This window comes from Manis javanica, chromosome 10, assembly GCF_040802235.1.
Source record: "Manis javanica isolate MJ-LG chromosome 10, MJ_LKY, whole genome shotgun sequence".
Lineage (NCBI taxonomy): Eukaryota > Metazoa > Chordata > Mammalia > Pholidota > Manidae > Manis > Manis javanica.
Genome location: NC_133165.1, coordinates 49,465,247 through 49,490,606, shown reverse-complemented (window position 1 = coordinate 49,490,606; position 25,360 = coordinate 49,465,247). Strand labels below are relative to the sequence as shown.

The window sequence follows — 25,360 nt, the reverse complement described above, 5'->3', positions numbered from 1 at the left end:
ACAGGATATACATTCTTCTCAAGTGCACATGGAACATTCTCCAGAATAGACCACATACTAGCCCACAAAAAGAGCCTCAGTAAACTCCAAAATACTGAAATTCTACCAACCAATTTTTCAGACCACAAAGGTATAAAAGTAGAAATAAATTCTACGAAGAAAAAAAAAGGCTCACAAACACATGGAGGCTTAACAACATGCTACTAAATAATCAATGGATCAATGAACAAATAAAAATAGAGATCAAGGAATATATAGAAAAAAATGACAACAACAACACTAAGCCCCAACTTCTGTGGGACGCAGCGAAAGCAGTCTTAAGAGGAAAGTATATAGCAATCCAGGCACACTTGAAGAAGGAAGAACAATCCCAAATGAATAGTCTAACATCACAATTATCAAAACTGGAAAAAGAAGAACAAATGAGGCCTAAAGTCAGCAGAAGGAGGGACATAATAAAGATCAGAGAAGAAATAAACAAAATTGAGAAGAATAAAACAATAGCAAAAATCAACGAAACCAAGAGCTGGTTCTTCAAGAAAATAAACAAAATAGATAAGCCTCTGGCCCAACTTATTAAGAGAAAAAGAGAATCAACACATATCAACATAATGAGAAATGAGAATGGAAAAATCACGACAGACTCCACAGAAATACAAAGAATTATTAAAGACTATTATGAAAACCTATATGCCAACAAGTTAGAAAACATAGAAGAAATGGACAACTTCCTAGAAAAATACAACCTCCCAAGACTGACCAAGGAAGAAACACAAAAGTTAAACAAACCAATTACGAGCAAAGAAATTGAAACGGTAATCAAAACACTACCCAACAACAAAACCCCGGAGCCGGATGGATTTACCTCGGAATTTTATCAGACACACAGAGAAGACATAATACCCATTTCTCTTAAAGTGTTCCAAAAAATAGAAGAAGAGGGAATACTCCCAAACTCATTCTATGAAGCCAACATCACCCTAATACCAAAACCAGGCAAAGACCCCACCAAAAAAGAAAATTACAGACCAATATCCCTGATGAATGTAGATGCAAAAATACTCAATAAAATATTAGCAAACAATTCAACTGTATATCAAAAGGATCATACACCATGTCCAAGTGGGATTCATCCCAGGGATGCAAGGATGGTACAACATTCGAAAATCCATCAACATCATCCACCACATCAACAAAAAGAAAGACAAAAACCACATGATCATCTCCATAGATGCTGAAAAAGCATTTGACAAAATTCAACATCCATTCATGATAAAAACTCTCAGCAAAATGGGAATAGAGGGCAAGTACCTCAACATAATAAAGGCCATATATGATAAACCCACAGCCAGCATTATACTGAACAGCGAGAAGCTGAAAGCATTTCCTCTGAGATCGGGAACTAGACAGGGATGCCCACTCTCCCCACTGTTATTTAACATAGTACTAGAGGTCCTAGCCACGGCAATCAGACAAAACAAAGAAATACAAGGAATCCAGATTGGACAAGAACAAGTTAAACTGTCACTATTTGCAGATGATATGATACTGTACATAAAAAACCCTAAAGACTCCACTCCAAAACTACAAGAACTGATATGGGAATACAGCAAAGTTGCAGGATACAAAATTAACACACAGAAATCTGTAGCTTTCCTATGCACTAACAATGAATCAATAGAAAGAGAACTCAGGAAAACAATTCCATTCACCATTGCATCAAAAAGAATAAAATACCTAGGAATAAACCTAACCAAAGAAATGAAAGACTTATACTCTGAAAACTACAAGTCACTCTTAAGAGAAATTAAAGGGGACACTAATAAATGGAAACTCATCCCATGCTCATGGCTAGGAAGAATTAATATCGTCAAAATGGCCATCCTGCCCAAAGCAATATACAGATTTGATGCAATCCCTCTCAAATTACCAGCAACATTCTTCAATGAATTGGAGCAAATAATTCAAAAATTCATATGGAAACACCAAAGACCCCGAATAGCCAAAGCAATCCTGAAAAAGAAGAATAAAGTAGGGGGGATCTCACTCCCCAACTTCAAGCTCTACTACAAAGCCATAGGAATCAAGACAATTTGGTACTGGCACAAGAACAGAGCCACAGACCAGTGGAACAGATTAGTGACTCCAGAAATTAACCCAAACGTATATTGTCAATTAATATTTGATAAAGGAGCCATGGACATACAATGGCAAAATGACAGTCTCTTCAACAGATGGTGCTGGCAAAACTGGACAGCTACATGTAGGAGAATGAAACTGGACCATTGTCTAACCCCATATACAAAGGTAAACTCAAAATGGATCAAAGACCTGAATGTAAGTCATGAAACCATTAACCTCTTGGAAAAAAACATAGGCAAAAACCTCTTAGACATAAACATGAGTGACCTCTTCTTGAACATATCTCCCTGGGCAAGGAAAACAACAGCAAAAATGAACAAGTGGGACTACATTAAGCTGAAAAGCTTCTGTACAGCGAAAGACACCATCAATAGAACAAAAAGGAACCCTACAGTATGGGAGAATATATTTGAAAATGACAGATCTGAAAAAGGCCTGATGTCCAGAATATATAAAGAGCTCACACGCCTCAACAAACAAAAAACAAATAACCCAATGAAAAAATGGGCAGAGGAACTGAACAGACAGTTCTCTAAAAAAGAAATACAGATGGCCAAGAGACACATGAAAAGATGCTCCACATCGCTAATTATCAGAGAAATGCAAATTAAAACTACAATGACGTATCACCTTACACCAGTAAGGATAGCTGCCATCCAAAAGACAAACAACAACAAATGTTGGCGAGGCTGTGGAGAAAGGGGAACCCTCCTACACTGCTGGTGGGAATGTAAATTAGTTCAACCATTGTGGAAAGCAGTATGGAGGTTCATCAAAATGCTCAAAACAGACCTACCATTTGACCCAGGAATTCCACTCCTAGGAATTTACCCTAAGAATGCAGCAATCAAGTTTGAGAAAGACAGATGCACCCCTATGTTTATCGCAGCACTATTTACAATAGCCAAGAATTGGAAGCAACCCAAATGTCCATCGGTAGATGAATGGATAAAGAAGATGTGGTACATATACAGAATGGAATACTACTAAGCCATAAGAAGTGGAAAAATCCAACCATTTGCAGCAACATGGATGGAGCTGGAGAGTATTATGCTCAGTGAAATAAGCCAAGCGGAGAAAGAGAAATACCAAATGATTTCACTCATCTGAGGAGTATAAGAACAAAGGAAAAACTGAAGGAACAAAACAGCAGCGGAATTACAGAACCCAAAAATGGACTAACAGGTACCAAAGGGAAAGGAACTGGGGAGGATGGGTGGGCAGGGAGGGATAAGGAGGGGGGAGAAGGAGGGGGGTATTAAGAATAGCATGCATGGGGGGGAGGGAGAAAGGGGAGGGTGGGCTGCACAACACAGAGAGGACAAGTAGTGACTCTACAACATTTTGCTAAGCTGATGGACAGTAACCATAATGTGGTTGTTAGGGGGGACCTGATATAGGGGAGAGCATAGTAAACATAGTATTCTTCATGTAAGTGTAGATTAAAAATTAAAAAAAAAAAAAAAGAAAGAAAGAAAGAAAGAAAAGGGGGATTACTCCTTGATAGGATAAAACTATTGGTAAATCAAAGATCAACGCATGCTTTAAATATCCTTAATGTTGATCACTTAAAGGGTGTCAGATGATCAGCTATGGAGGTACTCTTTTCTGATAATATTCCTTTCTCTTAATAAAAAAAAAAAAGCAGTTACTGTGTGCTGACCTCCAATGAGTTCTGCACAGTGGTATAGAGGGCATGTCAAAGTGTGGGCAAAGGGTCTGTTTGTTTCTATGCAGAAGATCAAGGCCTAGCTTGGATACCCAGAAAATGAACTAAGATACGATATGGTAGGAGCTTCCGGCATCAGCACTCTCTGGAGGACTTGTGCCGGGGGATGATCATCAAAAAGCCTCCACAGGGATCCGGACGATGCTGCAGTTGTGGCTGCATCCAGCCCACCGTCTCCTGGACTTGCCATTGGAATGAGGAGGGAGATGTCTAGGCTGGCATGTGCATACAGTGAGACAACGAATTTGACCGGATCTGTACTGACTGTTGGAACTCAACCAGGAGTTGGGAGGGGTGCAAGTTGTAGCACTCCAAAATCTTATGACTATAGACCATCTACGGTTAAAAGAACATATGGGATGTGAACAGATCCCAGAAATGGGCTGCTTTAATTTGTCTGATTTCTCTCAGACTGTTCAAGTACAGTTGGACAATATCCATCATATCATAGACTAATTTTCACAAATGCCTAGGGTGCCTAAATGGTTTTCTTGGCTTCACTGGAGATGGATGGTAATTATAGATTTGCTTTTTTTATGTCACCGTATTCCTATTATGTTAATATGTGTGTGCAAATTAGTTAGTAGTTTAAAACCTATACATGCTTATGTCACTCTACAAGAAGATATGTCAAAGAAATAATCAATCTTCCCATATTTTCTTCCGCCTGCTACTTCTATAGCTTTTCTTCTTCCTTCCTAATTACAACCCTTAAATAGAATTCGTGCCTCATATCGAATTTACCGAGTATCATAATTCCTCCAGGTGGTAAAGATACCTCGAGACAAGTGCTGGGCATAGAAGCCACAGGGCATAAATCTGCAAAGAAGTAAAAAGCTAACCTTTTCAAACAATATGGCTTCTCTCTCACTTACCAACTTTACATTTCCCTGTATGGCCCCGGAAGATGACTGGTTAGCCAGAGACGGGTAAGATTCCTCAAGGGAGGAACAACCTAAGACAGGCACAGTAGCAGGGGGGCCATCAGGTGAGAATTTGGGGATCAACAGAGGTGAGGCTCAGAACCTCACCGCCCCCTGCTTTGAGAGAAATCTTCTGCATCCGTGGATGTTTTGCTGCCCTTGTCTAGCTTGGATTAATACTTAGTCCATAGGCACACACCTGATTATCTACATTTGCCCTCTTATAGCACTAAACTATGTTTTCTACCTTTATCTTGCATCTACCTACCACTTCAGCATTTTATTAAAAATAATAATAATAATAATAATAAAGGGAGAAATGTAGGATCAACATATAAATCAAGTACAAAAATCAAACGAATATTCATATTTGACCTGATTGTTTATAGGTCATAATGCGTGATCAAAACCGAAAGTTTCTGTCATGAATGCCCTTGTACTGTTCACCATGTAAGAATTTATTCACTATGTAAGAATTCGTTCACCATGTAAGAACTTGTTCGTTATGCTTCAGAAGATTGGAGACTGACGAGAATTAGGCTTGAGATGGATTAATGATTGTACATTGAGCATTGACCCCCCTATACTGAATTTTATTGTTGTTAACAACCATTTGATCAATAAATATGAGATGCCCTCTCAAAAAAAAAAAAATGGCTCCAACTGATAATCTCTGGGGAGACTCACTCCCAAATCCCCAGGAGTCCCACAGATAAAATCCCTCTTAAAATGAGCTCACAGACAAAACTGTGAAACACACGAGGAAACAATCCACCACAGAGCGAATTTCCACCGCTCCCACAGAGAGCTCAGGACACAGAGCTACCAAAGACTGTCAAACTAAGTATGCAAAATGGCTAAAAACATTTTAGAAGAAATAAGCTCTAGAAAAGGATAATGCACTATCAGAAAAGGCAGACTTGAAGAATTAAAACCTTACAAATGAAACACAGACTAAATGAAGTTTAAAACTCAATGTTAGTTAGTGAAAGAGCAGATCACACAAAGTTAGAGAGAGAATCAGTAATGCAGAACTTAAACCTCAGGAAAGCACCTGGAGGTTGACATAAAGAGAGAAAGAAACAGAAAATACTTTCAAAAGTTTTCACCATTTGAAATGACAAGCCACAGTGTGGAAGTTGAGAGAAGAGACATCAGGCTAATGCATCAGTTCAGACTCCCCAAACCTCCAACCAAATTTATATCTAATAAGTAGCCAGGAGCCAAGATCTGGGTTAGACCAAACACAAAGACGACTGACTGTTGGGTAAATGACACTGGCAAACATACAACTCTTCTGAACAGGAAGAAGTCAGTGTGAGACTATTTTATCAGCAACATGTATCTTTTTTTCTTTTTCCCAGTACAGTTTATTTATTTATTTATTTCCCACTTTATTATTTATTTATTTATTTTGGTCTCATTAATATATAATCACATAAGCAACACGGGTTACTAGATTCCTCCCATTATCAAGTCCCCACCACATACCCCATTACAGTCATTGTCCATCAGTGTAGTAAGATGCTATAGAATTACTTGTCTTCTCTCTGCTATACTGTCTTCCCCGTGCCCCCCCCCCACATTATGTGTGCTAATCCTAATGCCCCTTATTCCCCTTCTCCCTCCCTCCTTTTCCCTTTGGTAATTGTTAGTCTGTTCTTGGGTTCTGTGAGTCTGCTGCTGTTTTGTTCCTTCAGTTTTTGCTTTGTTAGTATACTCCACATGTGAGTGAAATCATTTGGTACTTGTCTTTCTCCACCTGGCTTATTTCACAGAGCATAATACCCTCTAGCTCCATCCATGTTGTTGCAAATGGTAGGATTTGTTTTCTTCTTATGGCTGAATAATATTCCATTGTGTATATGTACCACATCTTCTTTATCCATTCATCTACTGATGGACACTTAGGTTGCTTCCATTTCTTGGCTATTATAAATAGCTCTGCAATAAACTTAAGGGTGCACATGTCTTTTTGAATCTGTGATCCTGTTTTCTTAGGGTAAATTCCTAGGAGCAGAATTCCTGGGTCAAATGGTATTTTTATTTTGAGTTTTTGAGGAACTTCCATATTGCTTCCACAATGGTTGAACTAATTTATATTCCCACCAGCAGGGTTCCCCTTTCTCCACATCCTCGCCAACATTTGTTGTTTTTCTTTTGGATGGTGGCCATCCTAACTGGTGTGAGGTGGTATCTCATTGTGGTTTTAATTTGCATTTCTCTGATGATTAGCGATGTGGAGCATCTTTTCATGTGCCTATTGGCCATCTGAATTTCTTCTTTGGAGAAGTGTCTGTTCAGATCCTCTGCCCAGTTTTTAACTGGATCCTTTGCTTTTTGTTCGTTGAGGTGTGTGAGCTCTTTATATATTTTGGATGTCAACCCCTTATCGGATACGTTATTTATGAATATATTTTCCCATACTGTAGGATGCCTTTTTGTTCTACTGATGGTGTCCTTTGCTGTACAGAAGCTTTTTAGTTTGATATAGTCCCACTTGCTCATTTTTGCTTTTGTTTCCCTTGCCCATGGAGAAACGTTCATGAAAAAGTTGCTCATATTTATATTCAAGAGATTTTTTCCAGTTTTCTTCTAAGAGTTTTATGGTTTCATGACTTACATTCAGGTCTTTGATCCACTTTGAGTTTACTTTTGTGTATGGGTTAGACAGTAATCCAGTTTCATTCTCTTACATGCAGCTGTCTAGTTTTGCCAGCACCATCTGTTGAAGAGGCTGTCATTTTCCCATTGTATACCTGGATGTCATGACATGGCTATGACATGACTTTGAGAGCTCTGTCTTAATCTTACCCACATTATTATTTTGCAAGTCATTTTATTGCGGTTAACTGATCAAGGTTTATTATCTTGAAGAGCAAATTATAGCATGACCTTACTAAACTAAAATATCTAATAAACTAAATCCTACCTAATAGGATAAACAGAACACTTTTGAAAAATGTTGAATTGTAGAGGAGGGAAAAGTCTAGGTTGATGATTCAAGACTCACCAAAGACCTGTTTCTTTACCACCTCAAATAATATTTGGAATAAACATCTATCTTCATATATAGATGCGTGGAGAATGAGATCACTCAACCATCTAATCTGGAATTTATTTTATGAAATGAAAATTTATATTTCTTCCAAGTTACAAACCAATTTTCCTAGCAAGATTTAAACAATAATCCTTCCCTTCTCTATGGATATATGATGACCCCTTTATTATATGTTCAACCTTTAAATAGCATTGATTCTAGAAAACCTATACTATTCCACAGATCTATTTTTATGCCTATTGTGCATTGTTTTAATCACTGTAACTTTATGATATGTTGTGCTACAGTTCTCTCTCCTTTTTTTCACACATTCTTTATTTTAAATAAGCTTGCACATTTTTGTAAAGTTTTAAAAAATATCGTTTTATTCTGACTATAAAGTCAGGTTTTGGAAAATAAATAGAGAAGAAAGAAGAAAATAAAAATCACTTTCACTATCATTCAGAGTGTTCTGATAGGAATTACAGAAAACACTGGTAATGTGCATTTATTTGACCTTTCAACCATTATTTGCAAAAACTAGACTGATGCAAGTACATATTTATGGAATTCTTGTACCTTGCACTGTTCTACTTTATTTCCAGCTTCATCCATCTCTTCCTTTAGGGTATCTATTTTTGATGGAAGCCCCTGGAAGTTGGTTCCTGAAGATTTGTGAGCCTGGTTCCACCTGCAAAACATGGGGATAGTCGGTCTCTGAGATCTAGCAGTACTACTCAACCTTATGGAGTCAAGGACATAAAGGAGACAGACCCTCTCCCCAAACCTGATTCTACCTGGGAGACTTATTCAGTACCTGAGATGCCAGCTTGTCTTGAGTTTGTCCTCTAAGAAATGGAAGCAGACAAAAAGAGACATTAGCCTCCCACAACACAGGACCTTGTTGTGCTGGGAGTAGCTGTCTGCTCCAAGCAAGATCTACCACGTTTTGTCTCATACATGCCCCGCTGCTGAAAAGTAAGCCATGAAACCCTTTTCCTATAGTGTCCAATTATGGAATCCTCGCTGTGAAACACTCCCGTGCTCTCCTGCTTTGATATGGAATGTTTCTGTGCCACTGGGAGTCAGTTCCTGCTCTTGAGGACCCTATGGCTCTTCCTGCTACCAATCCACCTGTGATTACTTTCAGCAAGTAAAAGAATGTCAGACACATAGGTAGCAATCGGTCACTATGAAAGCACTTTTAAGAATTAAAACCCTTGTAAGAATTAACATTCTAAAGACAATACCTACAGCAAATCTGAAAGATAATGTGGAATATTTATGTTCTTTTTATAGTAAGTCAAAAAGGCTAAAAAAAAAAAGAATTATACTGTTGCAAGAGTAGGGAAGTGTGTGGGGGGCAATATTCTAAAACAGTTTCCATTTGGTTTTCAAGTGTGCTTTAACTTCTGTTTGAATACAAATATGTCTGCTCTTGTGAAAAGTTCTAACACTTTAAATTTAAGCATGGATATTATATAGATGCAGCCTGAGAACCCATGTTAGCAAATGATTAAGCTTCCCAGACTGCTCCATTGCCCCCCAAATGCTATGCTCTGCCCACTTTCACATTCCTGATGGGATGTGCTCCTCCAGAGCAAGGCCTCAGCAAGTCTGCTGAAGCAGACCTGGAGATGCTATGTAGCAGACCACACAGGGACTTTGGAGTCTGACATGCTCAAGTTTGAAGCTCGGCTCTACCTTCAGCAACTGTGTGACTGTGGACAATGACCTCCCTTGCGCCTCAGTTGCTTCATCGGTAAAACTAAGATGATGAACACCCTCTGCCTTGAAGAACTGTCACAAGGTGAGAACAAATATGTGTGTGTGTGTGTGTGTGTGTGTGTGTGTGTGCAATGCCTGGCATATAATGGATTCCCACTTAGGAATTAAGTAGTAATTAGTAATTAGTTATTAAAATTTTCCTCTAGAGAAAATCCAGAAATAAGTAAAAGTAAAGAAGGAATATTCAACAGTGTCAGTTTCTCTTAATTCCTACTTGGATAAATTGAGTGAACGAGACCATGAGTGCAGGATCGAGAGTAAGTGTTGCAATCCCCCGTGGGACACACGCACTGTAGGTGTCAAATTTCTGGCGGAGAAGCATCTAAGCATTGCTCAACCCACTCCAGTGGGGGAGCATTCATGGCTTTGTTTAACCATTAAAACATTCTTCCTTATCTTGAGCAAAAATCTACCTCAGGGTAGCCTCCACCACAGTCCTGGCCTGCAGGATTCTAACCACATGGATACATGAGACAAGGAGAAATGGACTTTGCAGTCAGAATCCTAGCTCTGCCATTTATTATCTCTAAGGCATGAGGCAAGTGATACAGATACTCTGCACAGGCTCTTCCCTTATCTGTAAAACGTGCTTCCTCTCAAAAATAGGGGTGTCACATAACCATTCATGTGCCAGCTCTCATGGAGGGGCCTCTGCATCAAGTACCCAGCAGAGAGCCTGACATACAGTAAGCACCTGGTCAGTACCTACTAAAACACAAATGAGCCAACAAAGAGGGATTGGCAAAGAGAATCAGTGAGCTGACAGCTCATGTATGCAGCTCAATACCAGGCATGTGGCAATGTCCAGTAAATGGTGGCAATTATTTTTACCATGTTAATTCCTACATGTTCCTTTTATCATATTATCCTTTCTTAAATCAGGACATGTCTTAACAATTGATTTGCACATTTAATGGACAGGGGTTTCTTTTTTTTCCCCGAAAAAAAGCAGATATTAAACCAGTCAGTGGTGCAAGTGATACTCAACAGCATCTTAGGCACAAGGAAATGAAGCACTGTTACAGATTTTCTAAATCTGTGATAAAAGCCTCTGACACACAGAAACTCAGTGAATGACTGCTGTAGTTCTGTATATTTGCCAAACAGAAATAACCATATCTACATCACAGGACTGCAAGAAGGATTAAAAGACCTAACAAAGCAGGGGTTGGCAAAGCCACCTGTTTTTGTAAATAAAGTTTTATTGGAACAAGCCATGCTTTGATTTATGTACTGTCCAGGACTGTTTTCATGCTACTACTGTAGAGCTGAATAGTTGCAATGGGACCATCTGGGTCACAAAACTGAAAATGTTTACTATCTGGCCCTTTACAGAAAAGGCATGTCAATCTTTGTGATGGAGTAAGAGAAAGCACAGGGCTGGTGGTGGCTGCCTCCCAATCCCCACTCTCATATGCCTGAGGAGAAAGCTGGGTAAGTCACTGATACAAACGCTCAAGGACAGAGCTGAGCCTGGAGCCCTGCTGAGAAGCACCCCCAGACTGCTCTTCTGACATCAGCCCACAGGTGGGCAGCCTTCTTAGTCCTAGGTGAGTGCACGTGATGGTGAAGGTGATCATAGCCACATGGGGTTTTGACTTGGACCCTCAGGAGCTGCTAAGATCACAGATCTATTTATTCCTACACCCTATCTCACAAGCAACACTCTCAGAGCTGTCTGCCACTATCCCCTCTCCCCTAAACCCTTACTTAGGTTTCTTTTTTCTTTTGTCTCCTTTCACCATCAGTTCACTAAGAACAGGATGTTCTAAATTACCCCCACTGCCATGCATGAGGGAATGAGGCCTAAAAGCAGGTGTAAGGAGGCTGTGACTGGGTCTATAGGTCAAGTGCATGAATCTGTGACAAATTCCATTTTGTCCAACAAGTGTTCTTCCTCTCACCTGTGTGGGGATGAGGATGGTTGCTGGGGAAGTGACAGAATACTGCACTACTGCTTATTTTTATAGCTTTACCTTACCTGGCTCTGACCGAATCCCAGTCTAGCACCAATTTAGCAAGCTGCTTCCTCTGCTTTTGGATGTTGGGAATCTCCACCTAGAAAGAAGAACATGCCACATACCAAACAGGTTAAGCCTTGGGGGTTTTTGCTTAACATTTCAAAGTTGAAATATTTATTGCAATTTCTTTTCTTATAGACCAAGGCTTTTGTGCCCTCAATTTACTCCCTTTATTTCCAAAAGGAAGTGTATGCTGAAGCTAAAAACCTCGATTATTTTACAATGTCAGATACATATGAACCATTCACCTTGCAGCCTGCACCACTTCTACACCACACAGCAAAAACTCACCTCTGCTATGCTGCACAGTGGGTCCACAATCTCTTTCTCAACAAAGACTTCATGCTGAGAGAGTTCAAGAGCCAGCTGATTCTCAGCATCTCCACACATCTCCAGCATCTTCCTTTAAAAAGAAGACACCACACAAGCATATGTGTTCATTAAACTGGGGATCTGGTCGCCCTCCTGAGCCAGTTCCACTGTTTATGATGGAAACACAGTGGAGCAGCACACAACAGAGCATTAAAAGTATCATAAGTTGACTGCATCTTAAAATGTGAGCCCACAGATTGGTACTTTAAAATAGAAGACTACCTCTGGTATGTACTCTGTGTGTGTGTGTGGGCAGGGGGTGGGTGTGTAAACAATGAGGTCACAACTCATTCAAGGATCAGGTTCTAGATCATGTGAAAATGAGGTGTTCTCAAAAGCACCCTGAAAATCTTTAAAATTGTACATAAAGTTCAATGCATGTTACTTTATGACTGCTAGTGAGGTCAGCCCAGGCAGGGTCTCCTCCAGGGTTAACGCTAGGGCTGATTTTCTGCTGGGTGCATGACACAGCGGGCTGACATGTAAGGGCCACGTCAGATGAAATCCATGTTTCCTGTAAGCATACAGCTGATGTCACACAAAGTATACATGCAAAGGATATGGATGTTCTGTAACTGTTCCTCCTTCTTACTGCCCACCTCTCTCCTTTCCTTCTCAACCCTCCCCCTTTAACTCTCTGTGGGGTTCTTATGGAATGAGAAATGTGTGTGGTAGCCATGGTGCTCTAGTAAAGAACATGATCTGTGTGCCAAGCCACTTGAGTTTGAATATAGGCGTTGCTATTTACCAGCTGTGTGGTCTTGAGCAATTTATTTACCTTCTCAGTTTATTAATTTCCTCACCTATACAATGGGGATGTCACACTGCCTACCTCCTAGTGTTCTGAGGACTGAATGAGTTATCACTTAGAAGGCACACAGACCAGTATTAGCACATAGCAAGCACGCCACTAACAACTGTGGTGATGGTGACAGCAACAACATGAGGAAGAAAAAACATGGAAGCACATTCAGGCTGGAGGAATGTGCCCAGCATGCAGGCCCAGGGCCCCCAAGTACAGGAGCACACAAGGCACAAAGAAAGGGTGAACAGTGGGAGGAAACCATTATCCTTCAGAGAATGAAGAGAGACTTGTAGGGCACAGTGTATGGAAGACCCCAGGAAATGGACTGAGGAGACCAAAGGCCATGCCCAGCTGGGAAGCAGGGCCCCAGGTACAGCAGGAGAGGGCAGACAGGGTTAAAGGACGCTGGGCTCATAGAGAAGCAAGCAGAAGGAAGGGTCAACTTTTTCCTCTTAAATTGAAAAGATATATTATTAGATTTTTAAAATGTATGTGATACATGCCCAATGTAAAGAAAAAGCTCCAAATAATTCAGAAAATATGTGATCTGAGACAACCACCATTGACAATAGGGTGAACACCATTAAAGGAAGTGACTTTTAAGGACTGGAAGGGACTAGTCAGAGTTTATGAATCTGCGTCAACAGCTGGAACAGGGAAGGGCTGAGTTCTTTATTCCCAAGCTTAGTGGAATAAATATTGACCTATCAATTACTTTTGTTAGTGGCCCTTTCTACCACCCAACCCTTGCCTTGCTGGTAGTAAAGGAAGTTTCTCTAGCATCCAGTAGCCTAGACCCCACTTGTTCCCACAGAGCCTGTGCTGCTCTCCTGGCAGATGAGCCATGCCATCACATTCATGATCCTTCTGTCACAGAGATGGCTGCCACAGATACCACCCACCTATCCACTTCCACTGACCCACGGGGCACCTGGCTCTCTTCCTGAAAGTGGCCGACTCTTACCCCAGGAGAGACTCTTCCAGCTGGGTTGATGTTTCTTGCATGTTCTGAGCAAGAGCTGTCAGAGGGAGTTTTTTCTGGAAGAGAGAAGACAGTGTGTTTTTCTCATTATTATAGACACCCAGTCTCAATTACCTGCTTCAGATCACCATTCACTGATTTCTCCTCCAGGCAAACTGTACAAGAAAGAGAGAGCTTGTCTGGATTCAGGTTCTGGTGTAAAAAGTATGATTTGTGTGACTCCAACTGTGACAGTTTTGTCATGCCTGGAATAGAGGGATGATTACCGGGTGAGTGTCCCAGGACTGCCTATTGTCTAAAGGAGATATTCAACATCAAGTACCTAGCACCCCAGCACACACAAGTACTCAATAAGTCTTAGCTGCTATCATTATTGTTGTTGTTGTTGGTATTATTATTATTATTAATCAAGTGTGTGTTATGTCCAAGGCACTGCGGACATAAGACACTGACCTTGCTATCTGATTATCATAACAAATAAATGCAATAAAGTGCTCAATTTCAAAGTTTTGCTAGAATATTCATTCTTAAACTGGCTCTGCATTTGGCTATAATCATAAAGATTTACCTTTATTTAAATATCTAAAAATATCTAGCTAAGTATCCAAAAACTTTTTTTAAGGTTGGTAAGCACAAAACCACTCATTTTCCAAGCAGAGATTTCTTTTTCAGCTGGAAATAACCAGTTGAAATCATATGATTAATGTCTGATTGTACAGTCAAGGACCCTGAAGCCCAGGGGGGTGAGGTGGCCTGGGGGGGGCACCCTGGTGAAGGGCTGCAGAGGCAGCCCTCAGTGTGGTGGCCTGAGCCCCAGTTCAGTGTCTTTCCACCACCACCAGCTGATGGCTTATCTTAGAATATGCGTAGAAGAGGCCTAGAAAGTAACAAGTGGGTTGGTTATAACACCATAATCTGCTAACAAAAATTGTGTTTGATGTTGTAGCACCCCATGTCATTTTGCCTTCCCAGTAGAAAGGGCACTCATGTCAAGGACACAGCTTCCACACTGCTGCAGTATTGTTGTGCCTTGACCTCTGCATGTCCACCTGCCTTTCCTGCTTCTGAAGGGTTCCATTGATATACTTACACCTGCATTTGCTTGTATTGTAAAGGATATCTCTGGAAGGCTACCCAAGAAACTGCCTATAGTGGTGGTTCTGGTAAGGGGAATAGGGTGCCTGGGGAATAGGATGGGAAAAGACACTATGTTCTTTTATGTATTCTGGATTTTCACCACATAAATATAGAGCCTATTCAAAGCAGGACATTGGCATTTAAGAATATGTAACAACAAATATAGTTACCCATCTCCCCTCCCCCGACATTATTTTCTAATTAATAAATAAGGGGCTTCACCTGCCCCACAAGGAGATAGTCCCAGCTTCCATACTTTTAGACTAGGCAGATACCAGAAAATGGGCAGTGTGTTTTGATTCTGATAAAAGGATAATTTGTACATTTTAGTTATGCTTTTCTAAGGGAATTTAAGTCTAGGATAAAGGCAATAATCAAGAGAAATATACTTTGTGCAATTCTGGATCTCTATGGGTCGATGGGGAAAAAAATAATAAAGAAGGAGTCTGCTTTGATAAACTCTACTGGAGTAATCATTCAAGCTCCTAGCTATAAGTGCCCTATGCCCTGACCCCAAAGCCACAATAGTCCTATTTCCTGATGTCCATAAAGCATATTCTACTTATTTAACACCTGAGCTGGTAAATGAAGATGCTGCCTACTACTATCAAATTCCTCCACAGGTGAGGCTGAGCTCTTCCTAGGTGTGAATAGCTTTAGCACCAGAGTTTCCTTTAAAAGGCCCTAAAGTCATACTTTATAAAACAAATGCCAACTGAAGAGAAAGGAATCATTCGAGGTCTCCTATGGGCGACAGCACAGCTCTGCCATACTGATGGCCTGGGCTGAGAAGGCCACCTGCTCAGTCCGTCTTCCCTCCAATCCACACATGGGATTGGAGCCTCTGCGGGGCCTTTGGGGGGCTCTTTCCGTGTACTCTGGAGCCCCAGAGACTGCTGTGATATTCTCCATGTCACAGGTCCTCTGTGGTCACCTGTTCTTCTGTTATTTTCATGGTAACTACTCTTCCCACGTGCAGAGCGTAGACATCCTCAGAGCCCTGATTTAGCACTTTTGTTTGAGGTTGGAAAAGGAAGGCCAAGGCATTAGGCTTTAGAAATGAGAGCAGGCACCTCTGCCCCTGCTGCTTATAATGCCCATCATCTGCCATTCATTTACCTCCTTTATTCTGGGCCACCACCTCCTCCAGGAGGCCTCACCTGATTGCCTCTACTCTCCTGTGGTGCCCATTCTTGGTCCTCCCAAAATGCCCCATGAATATTTTGTTCAGCATGTTGTTTTATAATTATCCACTTGTGCGCATTTCTGTACCAGGCTGTGAGCACCTTTAAGGTGAAGACTATATCTTATCCATTTTATATCTCCAGGTATATGTACATATATTCACTTTACACTTACTTGTACATAGTAGGTGTTTGATAAATACTTGTTTTTTTTAAATGAATATATGTGACATCTGGGCTACGCTTAAAGCAGCCAAAAGTAACAAGAAGACACAACTATGTGAAGGACAATGGCAGATAGTATGAATGGGAAGAAATGGGAGATGATCAAACTGATAAGGAAAAATGCAATCAAATTATCAACGGCTTAACTCTGTTAGAGATCTTGGGCTTTATGCCAGGCAACAGGAACCAGCCAGTGCTCCTGGAAAGAAGCACCACGGGCATTACAGGACACTTCCAGCAAGGAACTATCCCTCCAGGTGCTGAAGAACATTAAGTCCTCTTGGTCCTCAAATATCAGTACTGTGTTCCAGTCCCTATGGCAACCAACAATGCCTCTACAGATTTTCAAATATCCTCAGGAGTGCATCTGGGTCCCTGCTGAGAACAACTAAGCTAAGCTTCTTTTTTTAGGGTCAATCTGTTTTTCAAGACACCAACTCTGGTGATCAGGTTGGAGATAGGCTGGAAAAGAAGGAAATTAGAGGCAGGAAACAGCTCAGAGGTGACTCAACAGTTCAGGTGCAAGGTAAACAAGTCTTGCTTTAAGGTAAAGGTGGTAGAGATGTAGCAGAGGTAAGGAATTAAAAAATATATTCACAGAGGATCACACGACTTGCTAAACAAGCAGCTATGGGAGGGTGAGGATAAAATAAAAGGGAATTTAAGATAACCATACATTCTCTAGCTTGCATAATACAGTGTGTGGAATTCAAGAATCAACACAGAAGGAAGCACTGGTTATGCTTGCTAAAGCAGACATTCAAGAGAGGAATTTTTTTGCTTGGTCGAAAATGATTCCAAGTTCCTGGCATAAACACATCAGTTAGAAGCCATGAGCATAGAGGAGGAGACTGTGGGAATAAGGAGGAGAGGGACAGAATCTTACGAAGCAATGTTAAAAGGGTAAGCAGAGCAGAAACCATGGCAACGGAATGAGGAAGAGCAGCAGGGGCAGAGCAGAACCAGTGCACTGGGTCTAGTTCTGATGGGCAGGACCTGCAGCGAGTATTCCTGTAATCACAGGTGTGTGCAAACTTCCACTCCTTTGATTATATTACTGCAGAAAATTAAGTATTGTGCAAGAGCAGAATAACTCTGCTGTCAAGATGTTGCATAAGTATCTGTTGGAAATATAAGAGTAGCATAGATCATCTGCATACCAGTTCTTCCTTTTGAGATATCAGACACAAACAAAATATAGCAACTCAGAGCTTCCTCGTATGCCACTGAAACTATCATCTTCATGTCATATGGGTTTCTGAGGGTTAGCATGTGCTCATACGGTAGGGACTTGTACAGCCCAGGACAAAAGGGACTAATGAACAAAAGCTGCTGTGCTCTGCTGGCTGCACATGGAGACCTTCTCTGAACAAATGTAGCCTGGAGTAGACATTTGATGGTCCTCCTTAGAGTCTACCCTTCTTTCTCTCTGTAACAGTATCCTGATTTCTCTTAGGAGTCTCCCCTGCTCTCAATAAAGCCTGTGATCTGAACACAGGACCACAGCCCATGCTCCGGGGCAAGCCCTGATTAGCTTAAGTCAACCAGTGCATCACTTCTCCTCGCCCAACCTCACCCACTAGCCACAGTACCTAGAAGGGCACAGGAAAGGTCAGGAATGAGAAATATGACTCAGTACAAATCAGTGCAATGGAGAGGATTTCTACTTGCCAAGGGCTTGGAAAAAAAGGTTTTCTTACTCCATTAAGAAAACTCTGGGAAGAGGCATTCCCTACTCCTGCTGGACATGTATAAGGAAGTAAGTTGCCCATGGAAGCTGCCGGTAGCTAACTTGCAACCATGAGGGATGCCCATCTGGGGATATAGCAGACAATAAAGGCAGCAGGAGGGAGAGAAGGAAAAAACTGGGATTCTGATCACATCATTGAAATGCTACACCATGACTTACCTCAAGTCCATCCCAACTTCTGGGCTTTTCAGTTAGAAGCCAATAAATTACTTCTGTTTTCTAAGTCAATTTAAGACAGATTTTCAGCTTTTTGCCATCAAAGCACTCCTAACTGACATGCCCGTTCTCTTATCAATGACAAATGGCTCACTGAGTCTTTAAAAGCACATGGAGAAAATCACTGTGAACAGGGCTTTCTGCTCAGCAATGTCTTAAGCACAAAAGAATGTTCTGGTCAGGCAGGTGTCATGAGTGTGAATGGCAATACAAGGTACAAATCTGCTGATGCTGCTTGGGAAAAACCAACCAATCAAAGGGTGAAAAGCCTCACAGAGACATGAGAACTATGGCTCTGAGTCACATCCAATACTCACATGTCTCCTCTCAGCATCAGTGCCATGCTGGCCCTGGAAGCATGCCATCAGGCGCTTGTGGGAATGGTGGCACATTGACCGCACTGTGTCCAGGCGCCGCTCAATCTAACCAACAGAGACAAATGAGCCATTTGTAGGTCTTAAGAACAAACTCAGCCTCTTCCTTATGTGACATTTGCATGTGGGCAAGAAAAGCATCCAACCATCTAATTTCTTGAGTGTAAATGGAAGTGGTTTGCACTCACCTACACCAGGGTTTCTCACTATGACATTTGGGGTCAGGTAATTCTGGGTTGTGGGGAGCTTTCCTGTGCTTCATGGTATGCTTAGCATTATCTCTGGCCCCTGCCCACTGGATACCAGTAACACCCTACTCTCCGAGCAGTGACAACCAAAAATGTCTCCACACATCGTCAAAGATGCCCCTCAAGGGCAAAACAGCCCCTGGTTGAGGACCACTGACCTCCCTTACACTGAGGGTTTTACACTCCCTTACACTCCCACAAGGCTGAATCCATGTGCAGGGAGAGGGGGCAGTCCTGAATAAAACTGCTATCAGAAAGAGTGGTGGCAGTCAAGTCATACATGGCAGCACAAACAAGGGCCCAGGTCCAGCCTGCAGAAGCACACATGAACAGCGCAGGCCCAGATCCACTGCCAAGTGGGGAAAGCCACAAGGGCATTCTGAAGCTGAAGCTATGCCCTGCACGTTGGCAGGGAGCCTCCTGCGCACAGGACATCAGACAGAAGGGTCAAAATGAATGCTGACAATTAATTTAAGATCAGTATTTTCAAAATTGTTCCTTATTGGGTTTGGGGTGGTTTTCTGTTTGTTTTTTTTTAAATAAACCTCTAAGGTAGAATGGACAGCCAGCAGTAAGAAACACTGACTTAGGGGACCCACGCATAATGATTAGCTTCCCAAAATGTTATTGCTAGGATATAGCTGTTTATGGCAAAGAGAGTTGCTTTTTACAGGAAGGAATGCCAAAAATGTGTATTCTGATGACTCATTAAGAATGAGTGCGGGCCCTTAGGGATGCTTTCTGTTTTAAAGAAAAATCAACAAATTCAAAGCAGAATACACTTTACCCAGTTATGTGGTTTTTTGTGCCTCTTTCTCAAAGGTCCTCAGCCCACCTCCAGTTTTTCTTTAGACCCAGGCTTGACATCACCTTCCCCAAATCTTGTAATGACTAGATTTTAAAACACTGGAAAACTAATACACACTCCTCATTTGCCACAAAAGGAGGCCAAGAAACAACCACCCAACTCCACTGTATTTTGATTCCAATTTCCACTAGAATGCAAAGGCTGCAGGGACAGGGGCCTTGGTCTGTTCTGTTTACTGATTTATTCCAAGTGCCTGGAATGCTGTGTGGCACATGAGTGGAAGGTATTTACTCAATATCTGTTGAAAGGACAAGTATATACTGAGTCCCTGTGCAAGGTATTAGAAATACAACGGTAAGTAAATTGTGGTTCTTGCCCTCCTGGGATTTACAGCCTCCTGGGGAAACTCCATAAAAGCAAAATGAAAAGGCAGCCTCTTGTACTGCTCAAACAGGGAGCTGAGCAAAGAGGAGGAATACAGAGCAAGTTCAGGGGAGTTTCAGGGCAGAAACAGACCAGAACAGCACAATCTCTGTGCTTTGCCGTCCACTTCCAGTGCTATCCTTGTCTACCTCATTAACTCCTGCTAACAACCCTATGGGGTGGTTGCAGCTGTTAGCCTCATTTTAGTGTTGGAAAATGAGGAACAGGGAGGTTAAGTTAAGCCCTGAGGCCACAAAGTTAGTCAGGGCAGACCTAGAATTCGAATCCAGGTAGCTAGGCACCAGAAGCTGCCCTTTTAAACATTACTCTCCTTCTTTATAATTAAAAAGAACCAAAACCAGAAGGGAAACACCTGCAGCAATTATGGCAGACACAGAGTACGTTACAAAATAAGGAGTTCCTAGAAACTAGCAAACTCTTCAGGTCCCAGTGGATGTCTGGGCAGAGGGACAGGAGCAGACAGGTGCGGCCTGAGTGCTGTGTGAGCTCTGCCTGCAAGGCCCCCAGGCGTCATCTCAGCATCAAGAATCCAGTGAGATAACGTGTATTACTGAAGTGGGATGTGGAAAGGACAATACTGACATGAAATCCTAGATTAGCCTTAACTAAACCAGGTATTTCTGAAAGTCTAAAGATGAATTTGAAGTTTATGATAAAAACCAATGAGGAAACACTAAGAATATGATTCTGTAATCTTTTTTTTTTTTAAAAAAACCCTTCTAATCCTTAATAAAAACTTCTAGCCCTCAGAAAGAAAAAACAGGTGCTGTTAATATATATGTTACCTGCAGAGGGCTGTCATAATCTAGAAGGATGTTTTGACATGGTGTGATGGAAGCAACACTTTTCTAAATTATGCCAGCTCCTTCTCTCCAAAGGAGTAAAGAGAAAGTCACCTGGGAGCAGATCTTGGTCTTCAGAGACTCACTTGAGCAGACCTGCTGTAGTCTAGGGAAATGAGGAGCAAAGAGGAGGTCTAACAGCAGCCCCGGGGTAGGAGGGGTGCAGTCCCTCCTGGTGCATTCTGGGGTAGGTGGGGCAGGGCGGGTTTGGGTGAAGGGGTGTGTAAGTCAGGGAAGCCTGCAGGGAGACAGAGTGGAGTGGCGCTGGCTGAGGTCCCTGGCAGGAAATACCCTTCCCTGGGATCGTAAAGAGAGTCTAGGCTGATGACAGACCACCCTAGGGCCTCAGGGTGGTTCTGACAGACCAGACTCTATGGCCCTCAGGAGCCCACTCAGCCCAGAGCCAGAGAACAACAGCATGAGAGGGGGCAGGAAGTTAAAAGAACTCTAGGCTGGAGCCGACAGGGCCTCTGCAGCGGCTGACAGGCCGGACCTATCAAGGGCACCTCACAGCCGTGAGCTAGCACCCCTTAGCCTGCCAGGGCCATGACCAGGCCACAGTGCCAGTGGGCTGGCCAGGTCAGCTGGGCTCCTTCCCCACCCCCGCCCTAACACCTGGCACTTGAAAGCAGGCTAGCCCCATATGAACTTCAAAACACGACACCTAAGTTTCAGATCTCCTTTTTATCATAATGCAACTCAACTGCTTTTCTTTCCTGCTCAAAACCATGCTAATCAATTTTATTGTTTCAGGTAAAAATAAATAAATAAGCTTTGGTTCTCAGCTATGGGTTTAAAGAGTACTTTAAAAAGATTTTATTTTGTTACCTGTAATAGATCTTCACTGAGAACTTCTGTTTTCTCGGCTCTGTAGAAAAAATTAAAAGCTCAAGAGTTAGAAATTCAGAAATGAAAAGCAACTCATGAAATTAGTAATTACTATCCTGGAGTTTAAAACAAAACAAGCAGAAATAAATGATAACAGGGGGAGACATTCCACCAGTTTTACATCAGAGGGCACCTTAAGCAAAACCAACAAAAAACAAACAGGAGTTTGCAGGGAATAGTGACCCAAGACAAGAACAAACAACCCAGACCCAGTGGTTCTCAGACTCACACATGCACTTACTGATTGAAAATGCCATTTTCCAAGTTTGGCCGCAAGAGAGCCTAATTGAGTAGGTCTGCAGCCAGACCCGACATTTTAAGAAGCCCCTCCTGCCCATAATTCCACGGCAGGAGGCCTTTTGACAGCCTTTGTGAAAAGACTGCACTAGAGAAGCTTAAACTTCAGTTCTTAAAATGACTGTTTCTGAGTTTCATAGCCTTATTCAAAGAAGCCTGCAATGATACATAATAATAATTGAGTATTTCTTTCTTCAGATACCTCATCTTTACTTTAAAAAGAAGCAGTATTTTCACAATTTCTCCTTATCTATGCTTCAGAACTACTGCTAACTTCACTGACTTTTCCAGAAAACCAACGTAACACCCAACAATCATCAGAAGAGCTTTCTGAGAGGCTGAGTCTCAGGTGCCAGATCCCAGTACCTTTTAAGAAGACTTTTCACTGCAATTCAAAAGGGCAGCATCATTGCTATACATAATACCCAGAATTACTACAATCAAAGCACCATTCTGGACTTCTGGTTTAAACAGTATTTAAGCTCAAACAGTGATTTAAGCCAAGTCATTTAGCATCCCTACCAAATTCCCACTGAAATGAATAGGAAATTATTACAGGGAAAAGAAAAAGTCTGTTTCAGCCCTGAACATTAAGGGAGGAGAGGGAGGGAAAGCCATCAATAAACCAGTAATGTTGAAGCCTTTTTATAAGATATAATGCAGAATGGAAGGTTGCATGATCTGGCCCATGAACCAATGCAAGAGAAGGAAAGGCTGGCCAGAACATGAATGGGACCCCCTAGAATGACCTGAACACACTGCTAAGCCCAGAGCAGCAGCAGCTGCAAGAAGTATGGTGGGGGCACCTCCAGCCTATGCTCGGGTCATAGCACAAGTAAGACTTGGGCCTTACCACAGAGGATTCAGATACCAATTGTCACAGTAGTGCCCCGGTTAATTTGGAGATGCCTACGGGAGTGGCTCACTCACTGGTTTCTGCACCTGACCTGCCTTGAATACCAACTGGGTTCAGAGGAGCAAAGCCTGGAGATAAGGTCAACGTTCTGGCTTCCAGAAGAGGCCAGCTCTCAACTCTATGAACAAGTTCTGCAGGCAGCTGGCCAAAATATGCCATCCCAGCCCTTGCTTGGCATGCATGGTGCCAGGCCTGCTGAGGTGCCAAGCACAGGTAGTCATGCCAGTTAGGGAAGTGGAGTAGGTGACTAGGAGCTCAAGCAACCAGCCTCAGAAAGAACTCTGACAGTTGGCCTAGCAGGGACATACATGGCATGAGACCACCATAGCTTCACCATTACTCCTGTTCACTGATAGCTTCCTCCCCCCTTAGCAAAACACCACCACTGGATTGTACAATTTTCACCTTGTCTTCTCTGGCCAGGACCCTGTACACCTCTGATGGAACTCTGAAACCTCCTTCTTCTCTATACAGACAAAAGTTCCCAAGGCCTATTAATATCAAAGTTCAAAAAGATAGATTCAGAGCCAGTATGTCTCCTTATGAACAAAAATATGTAAAAAAATATAGCAGAAGAGGAAAATTTAGTTTTAAAATCCCAATATGGACTATTAGCAGGTGTGAGAGAGTCAGTAATAGCTCAGTGGTACAGGAGAACCAATTGTGTACCTCTTTTCCTAGCTCCTTGTTCAGTGACCTCACACTGGTAGTTGAAATGAAAATCAAACACAGTACAAATGCAAACAATACAAATCAGGGCTTTTTTTTTTAAGTGAGACAGACATTTATGAGCACAGCACTGCAATAGCCACAAAGAAAATAAAACATGTAAAAACAAAGCAAATATTAACTTCAGAAAACACAAAGTCCACTGGAGAGAGTCCATTAGTCATAGTACACTACTATGCTCAGCTGCAGATAATTGATTAGATATAACAATGTAAATATCAAATGGTAATATATCAAAAAATTATAATACAACTATATTGGAAGAATGAGGGAGCAGAAGCAGAAAGGATGGTTATACAAAAGCCCATTTAAACTCTCATTTATCAAAATAAGAGTTAGGAAGTAATATCTAAAACTTGGTAACTTGAAGGACAGCAGCTTACATATTATTTATAAATATGGATATGAGTAAATGCCAGAATAAAAAGCTAAAATTCCAAAGTAGTTGCCTCTGGGGTTGATAAGTTGCAACTGGGAGAGTGGAGTTAGTAGAGACAACCCACTGTACTTTAGGATAAGCCTTTTACTATTATTTGACTTTTTAATAAATGTATACATTGTTTCAAATTTTAAAAAATAGCATGTTGGTTATATTTTTCAGTAACATGCCTGATATGGTTTCAAGTGATGCGTGACTTCAAGTGAAGCATAACTCTAAAGCGATGGGCCCAACCGCCAATCTGTACAAATGTACAACGGAACACATACTCAGAGTATCCAAAACATAAGGCAAATCAGTATATTTATTGTCCTTTTTTTCAAATTAATAACTAGACCCTTTGCTTTAAGTTTAGAAGTACTTTTACCTAAAAAGTATCCAGAGGCTAAAAAGTCTATGGAACATACTATATGAAAATGTTAACATACTATTTGAAAATAAGTTTACCCTATGTTTCCTGCCTTTGTAGACAGTTTATTGCACTAATGTTTGAAAATTAATTTTTGAAAGACATTCAATGCATCTTCTTAACTGAAATTAAAAATTACCTATAATCAGAAAAGATTACTTCCCCCACAGCTTTATAGAGGTATAACTGACAAAACTATACATATTTAAAGGGTACAATATGATAATTTGATTTACATATACTTTGTGAATTTATTACCCCAGTCAGGTTATGAACACATCTTCGGCTCCCATAGTTAGTTTTTTTGTAATAGCTGCTGTGAGAATACTCAAGATCTATTATCTTAGCAAATATCTAATAAAGTCTTACTAACTATAATCACGATGCTGTACATTAGATCCCCAGAACTTACTCATTTTCTAACTGAAAGTTCATACCCTTTGACTAGCATCTCCTCATTTCTCACCAACCTCTAGCTACCTTTGGCTTTTTTTTTTTAAGATCCCACATGTACATGAGATCATTACACTATTTATCATTCTCTGTCTGGCTTATTTCACTTAGCATAATGTCCTCCAGATTTATCCATGTTACTGCAAACTGCAAGAGTTCTTTCTTTTTCATGGCTGTTGAATATTTTGCCTTCATATAG

At 41.3% G+C, this 25,360-nt stretch overlaps 1 protein-coding gene across 11 annotated transcripts in view; it reads right to left on the bottom strand.

Moving 5' to 3' along the window:
• Positions 1–25,360, bottom strand: part of ARHGAP17 (Rho GTPase activating protein 17) — a 111,177-nt gene that overhangs the window by 40,254 nt on the left and 45,563 nt on the right. For 10 of the 11 annotated variants that reach the window (XR_012122255.1, XM_073215386.1, XM_073215391.1 and 7 more), the window contains 6 exons: positions 21,859–21,898; positions 18,632–18,736; positions 13,785–13,858; positions 11,935–12,046; positions 11,604–11,680; positions 8,414–8,525 (listed from right to left, as the gene is read on the bottom strand). Coding sequence is in view for 10 of the 11 variants with exons in the window: in XM_073215386.1 (XP_073071487.1) it covers positions 8,414–8,525; positions 11,604–11,680; positions 11,935–12,046; positions 13,785–13,858; positions 18,632–18,736; positions 21,859–21,898 (520 nt within the window). In the remaining variant the exon portion in view is untranslated. Of the gene's footprint in view, positions 1–8,413; positions 8,526–11,603; positions 11,681–11,934; positions 12,047–13,784; positions 13,859–18,631; positions 18,737–21,858; positions 21,899–23,536; positions 23,623–25,360 lie in introns of all 11 variants that reach the window. The other variant, XM_073215396.1, reaches the window with a different exon arrangement.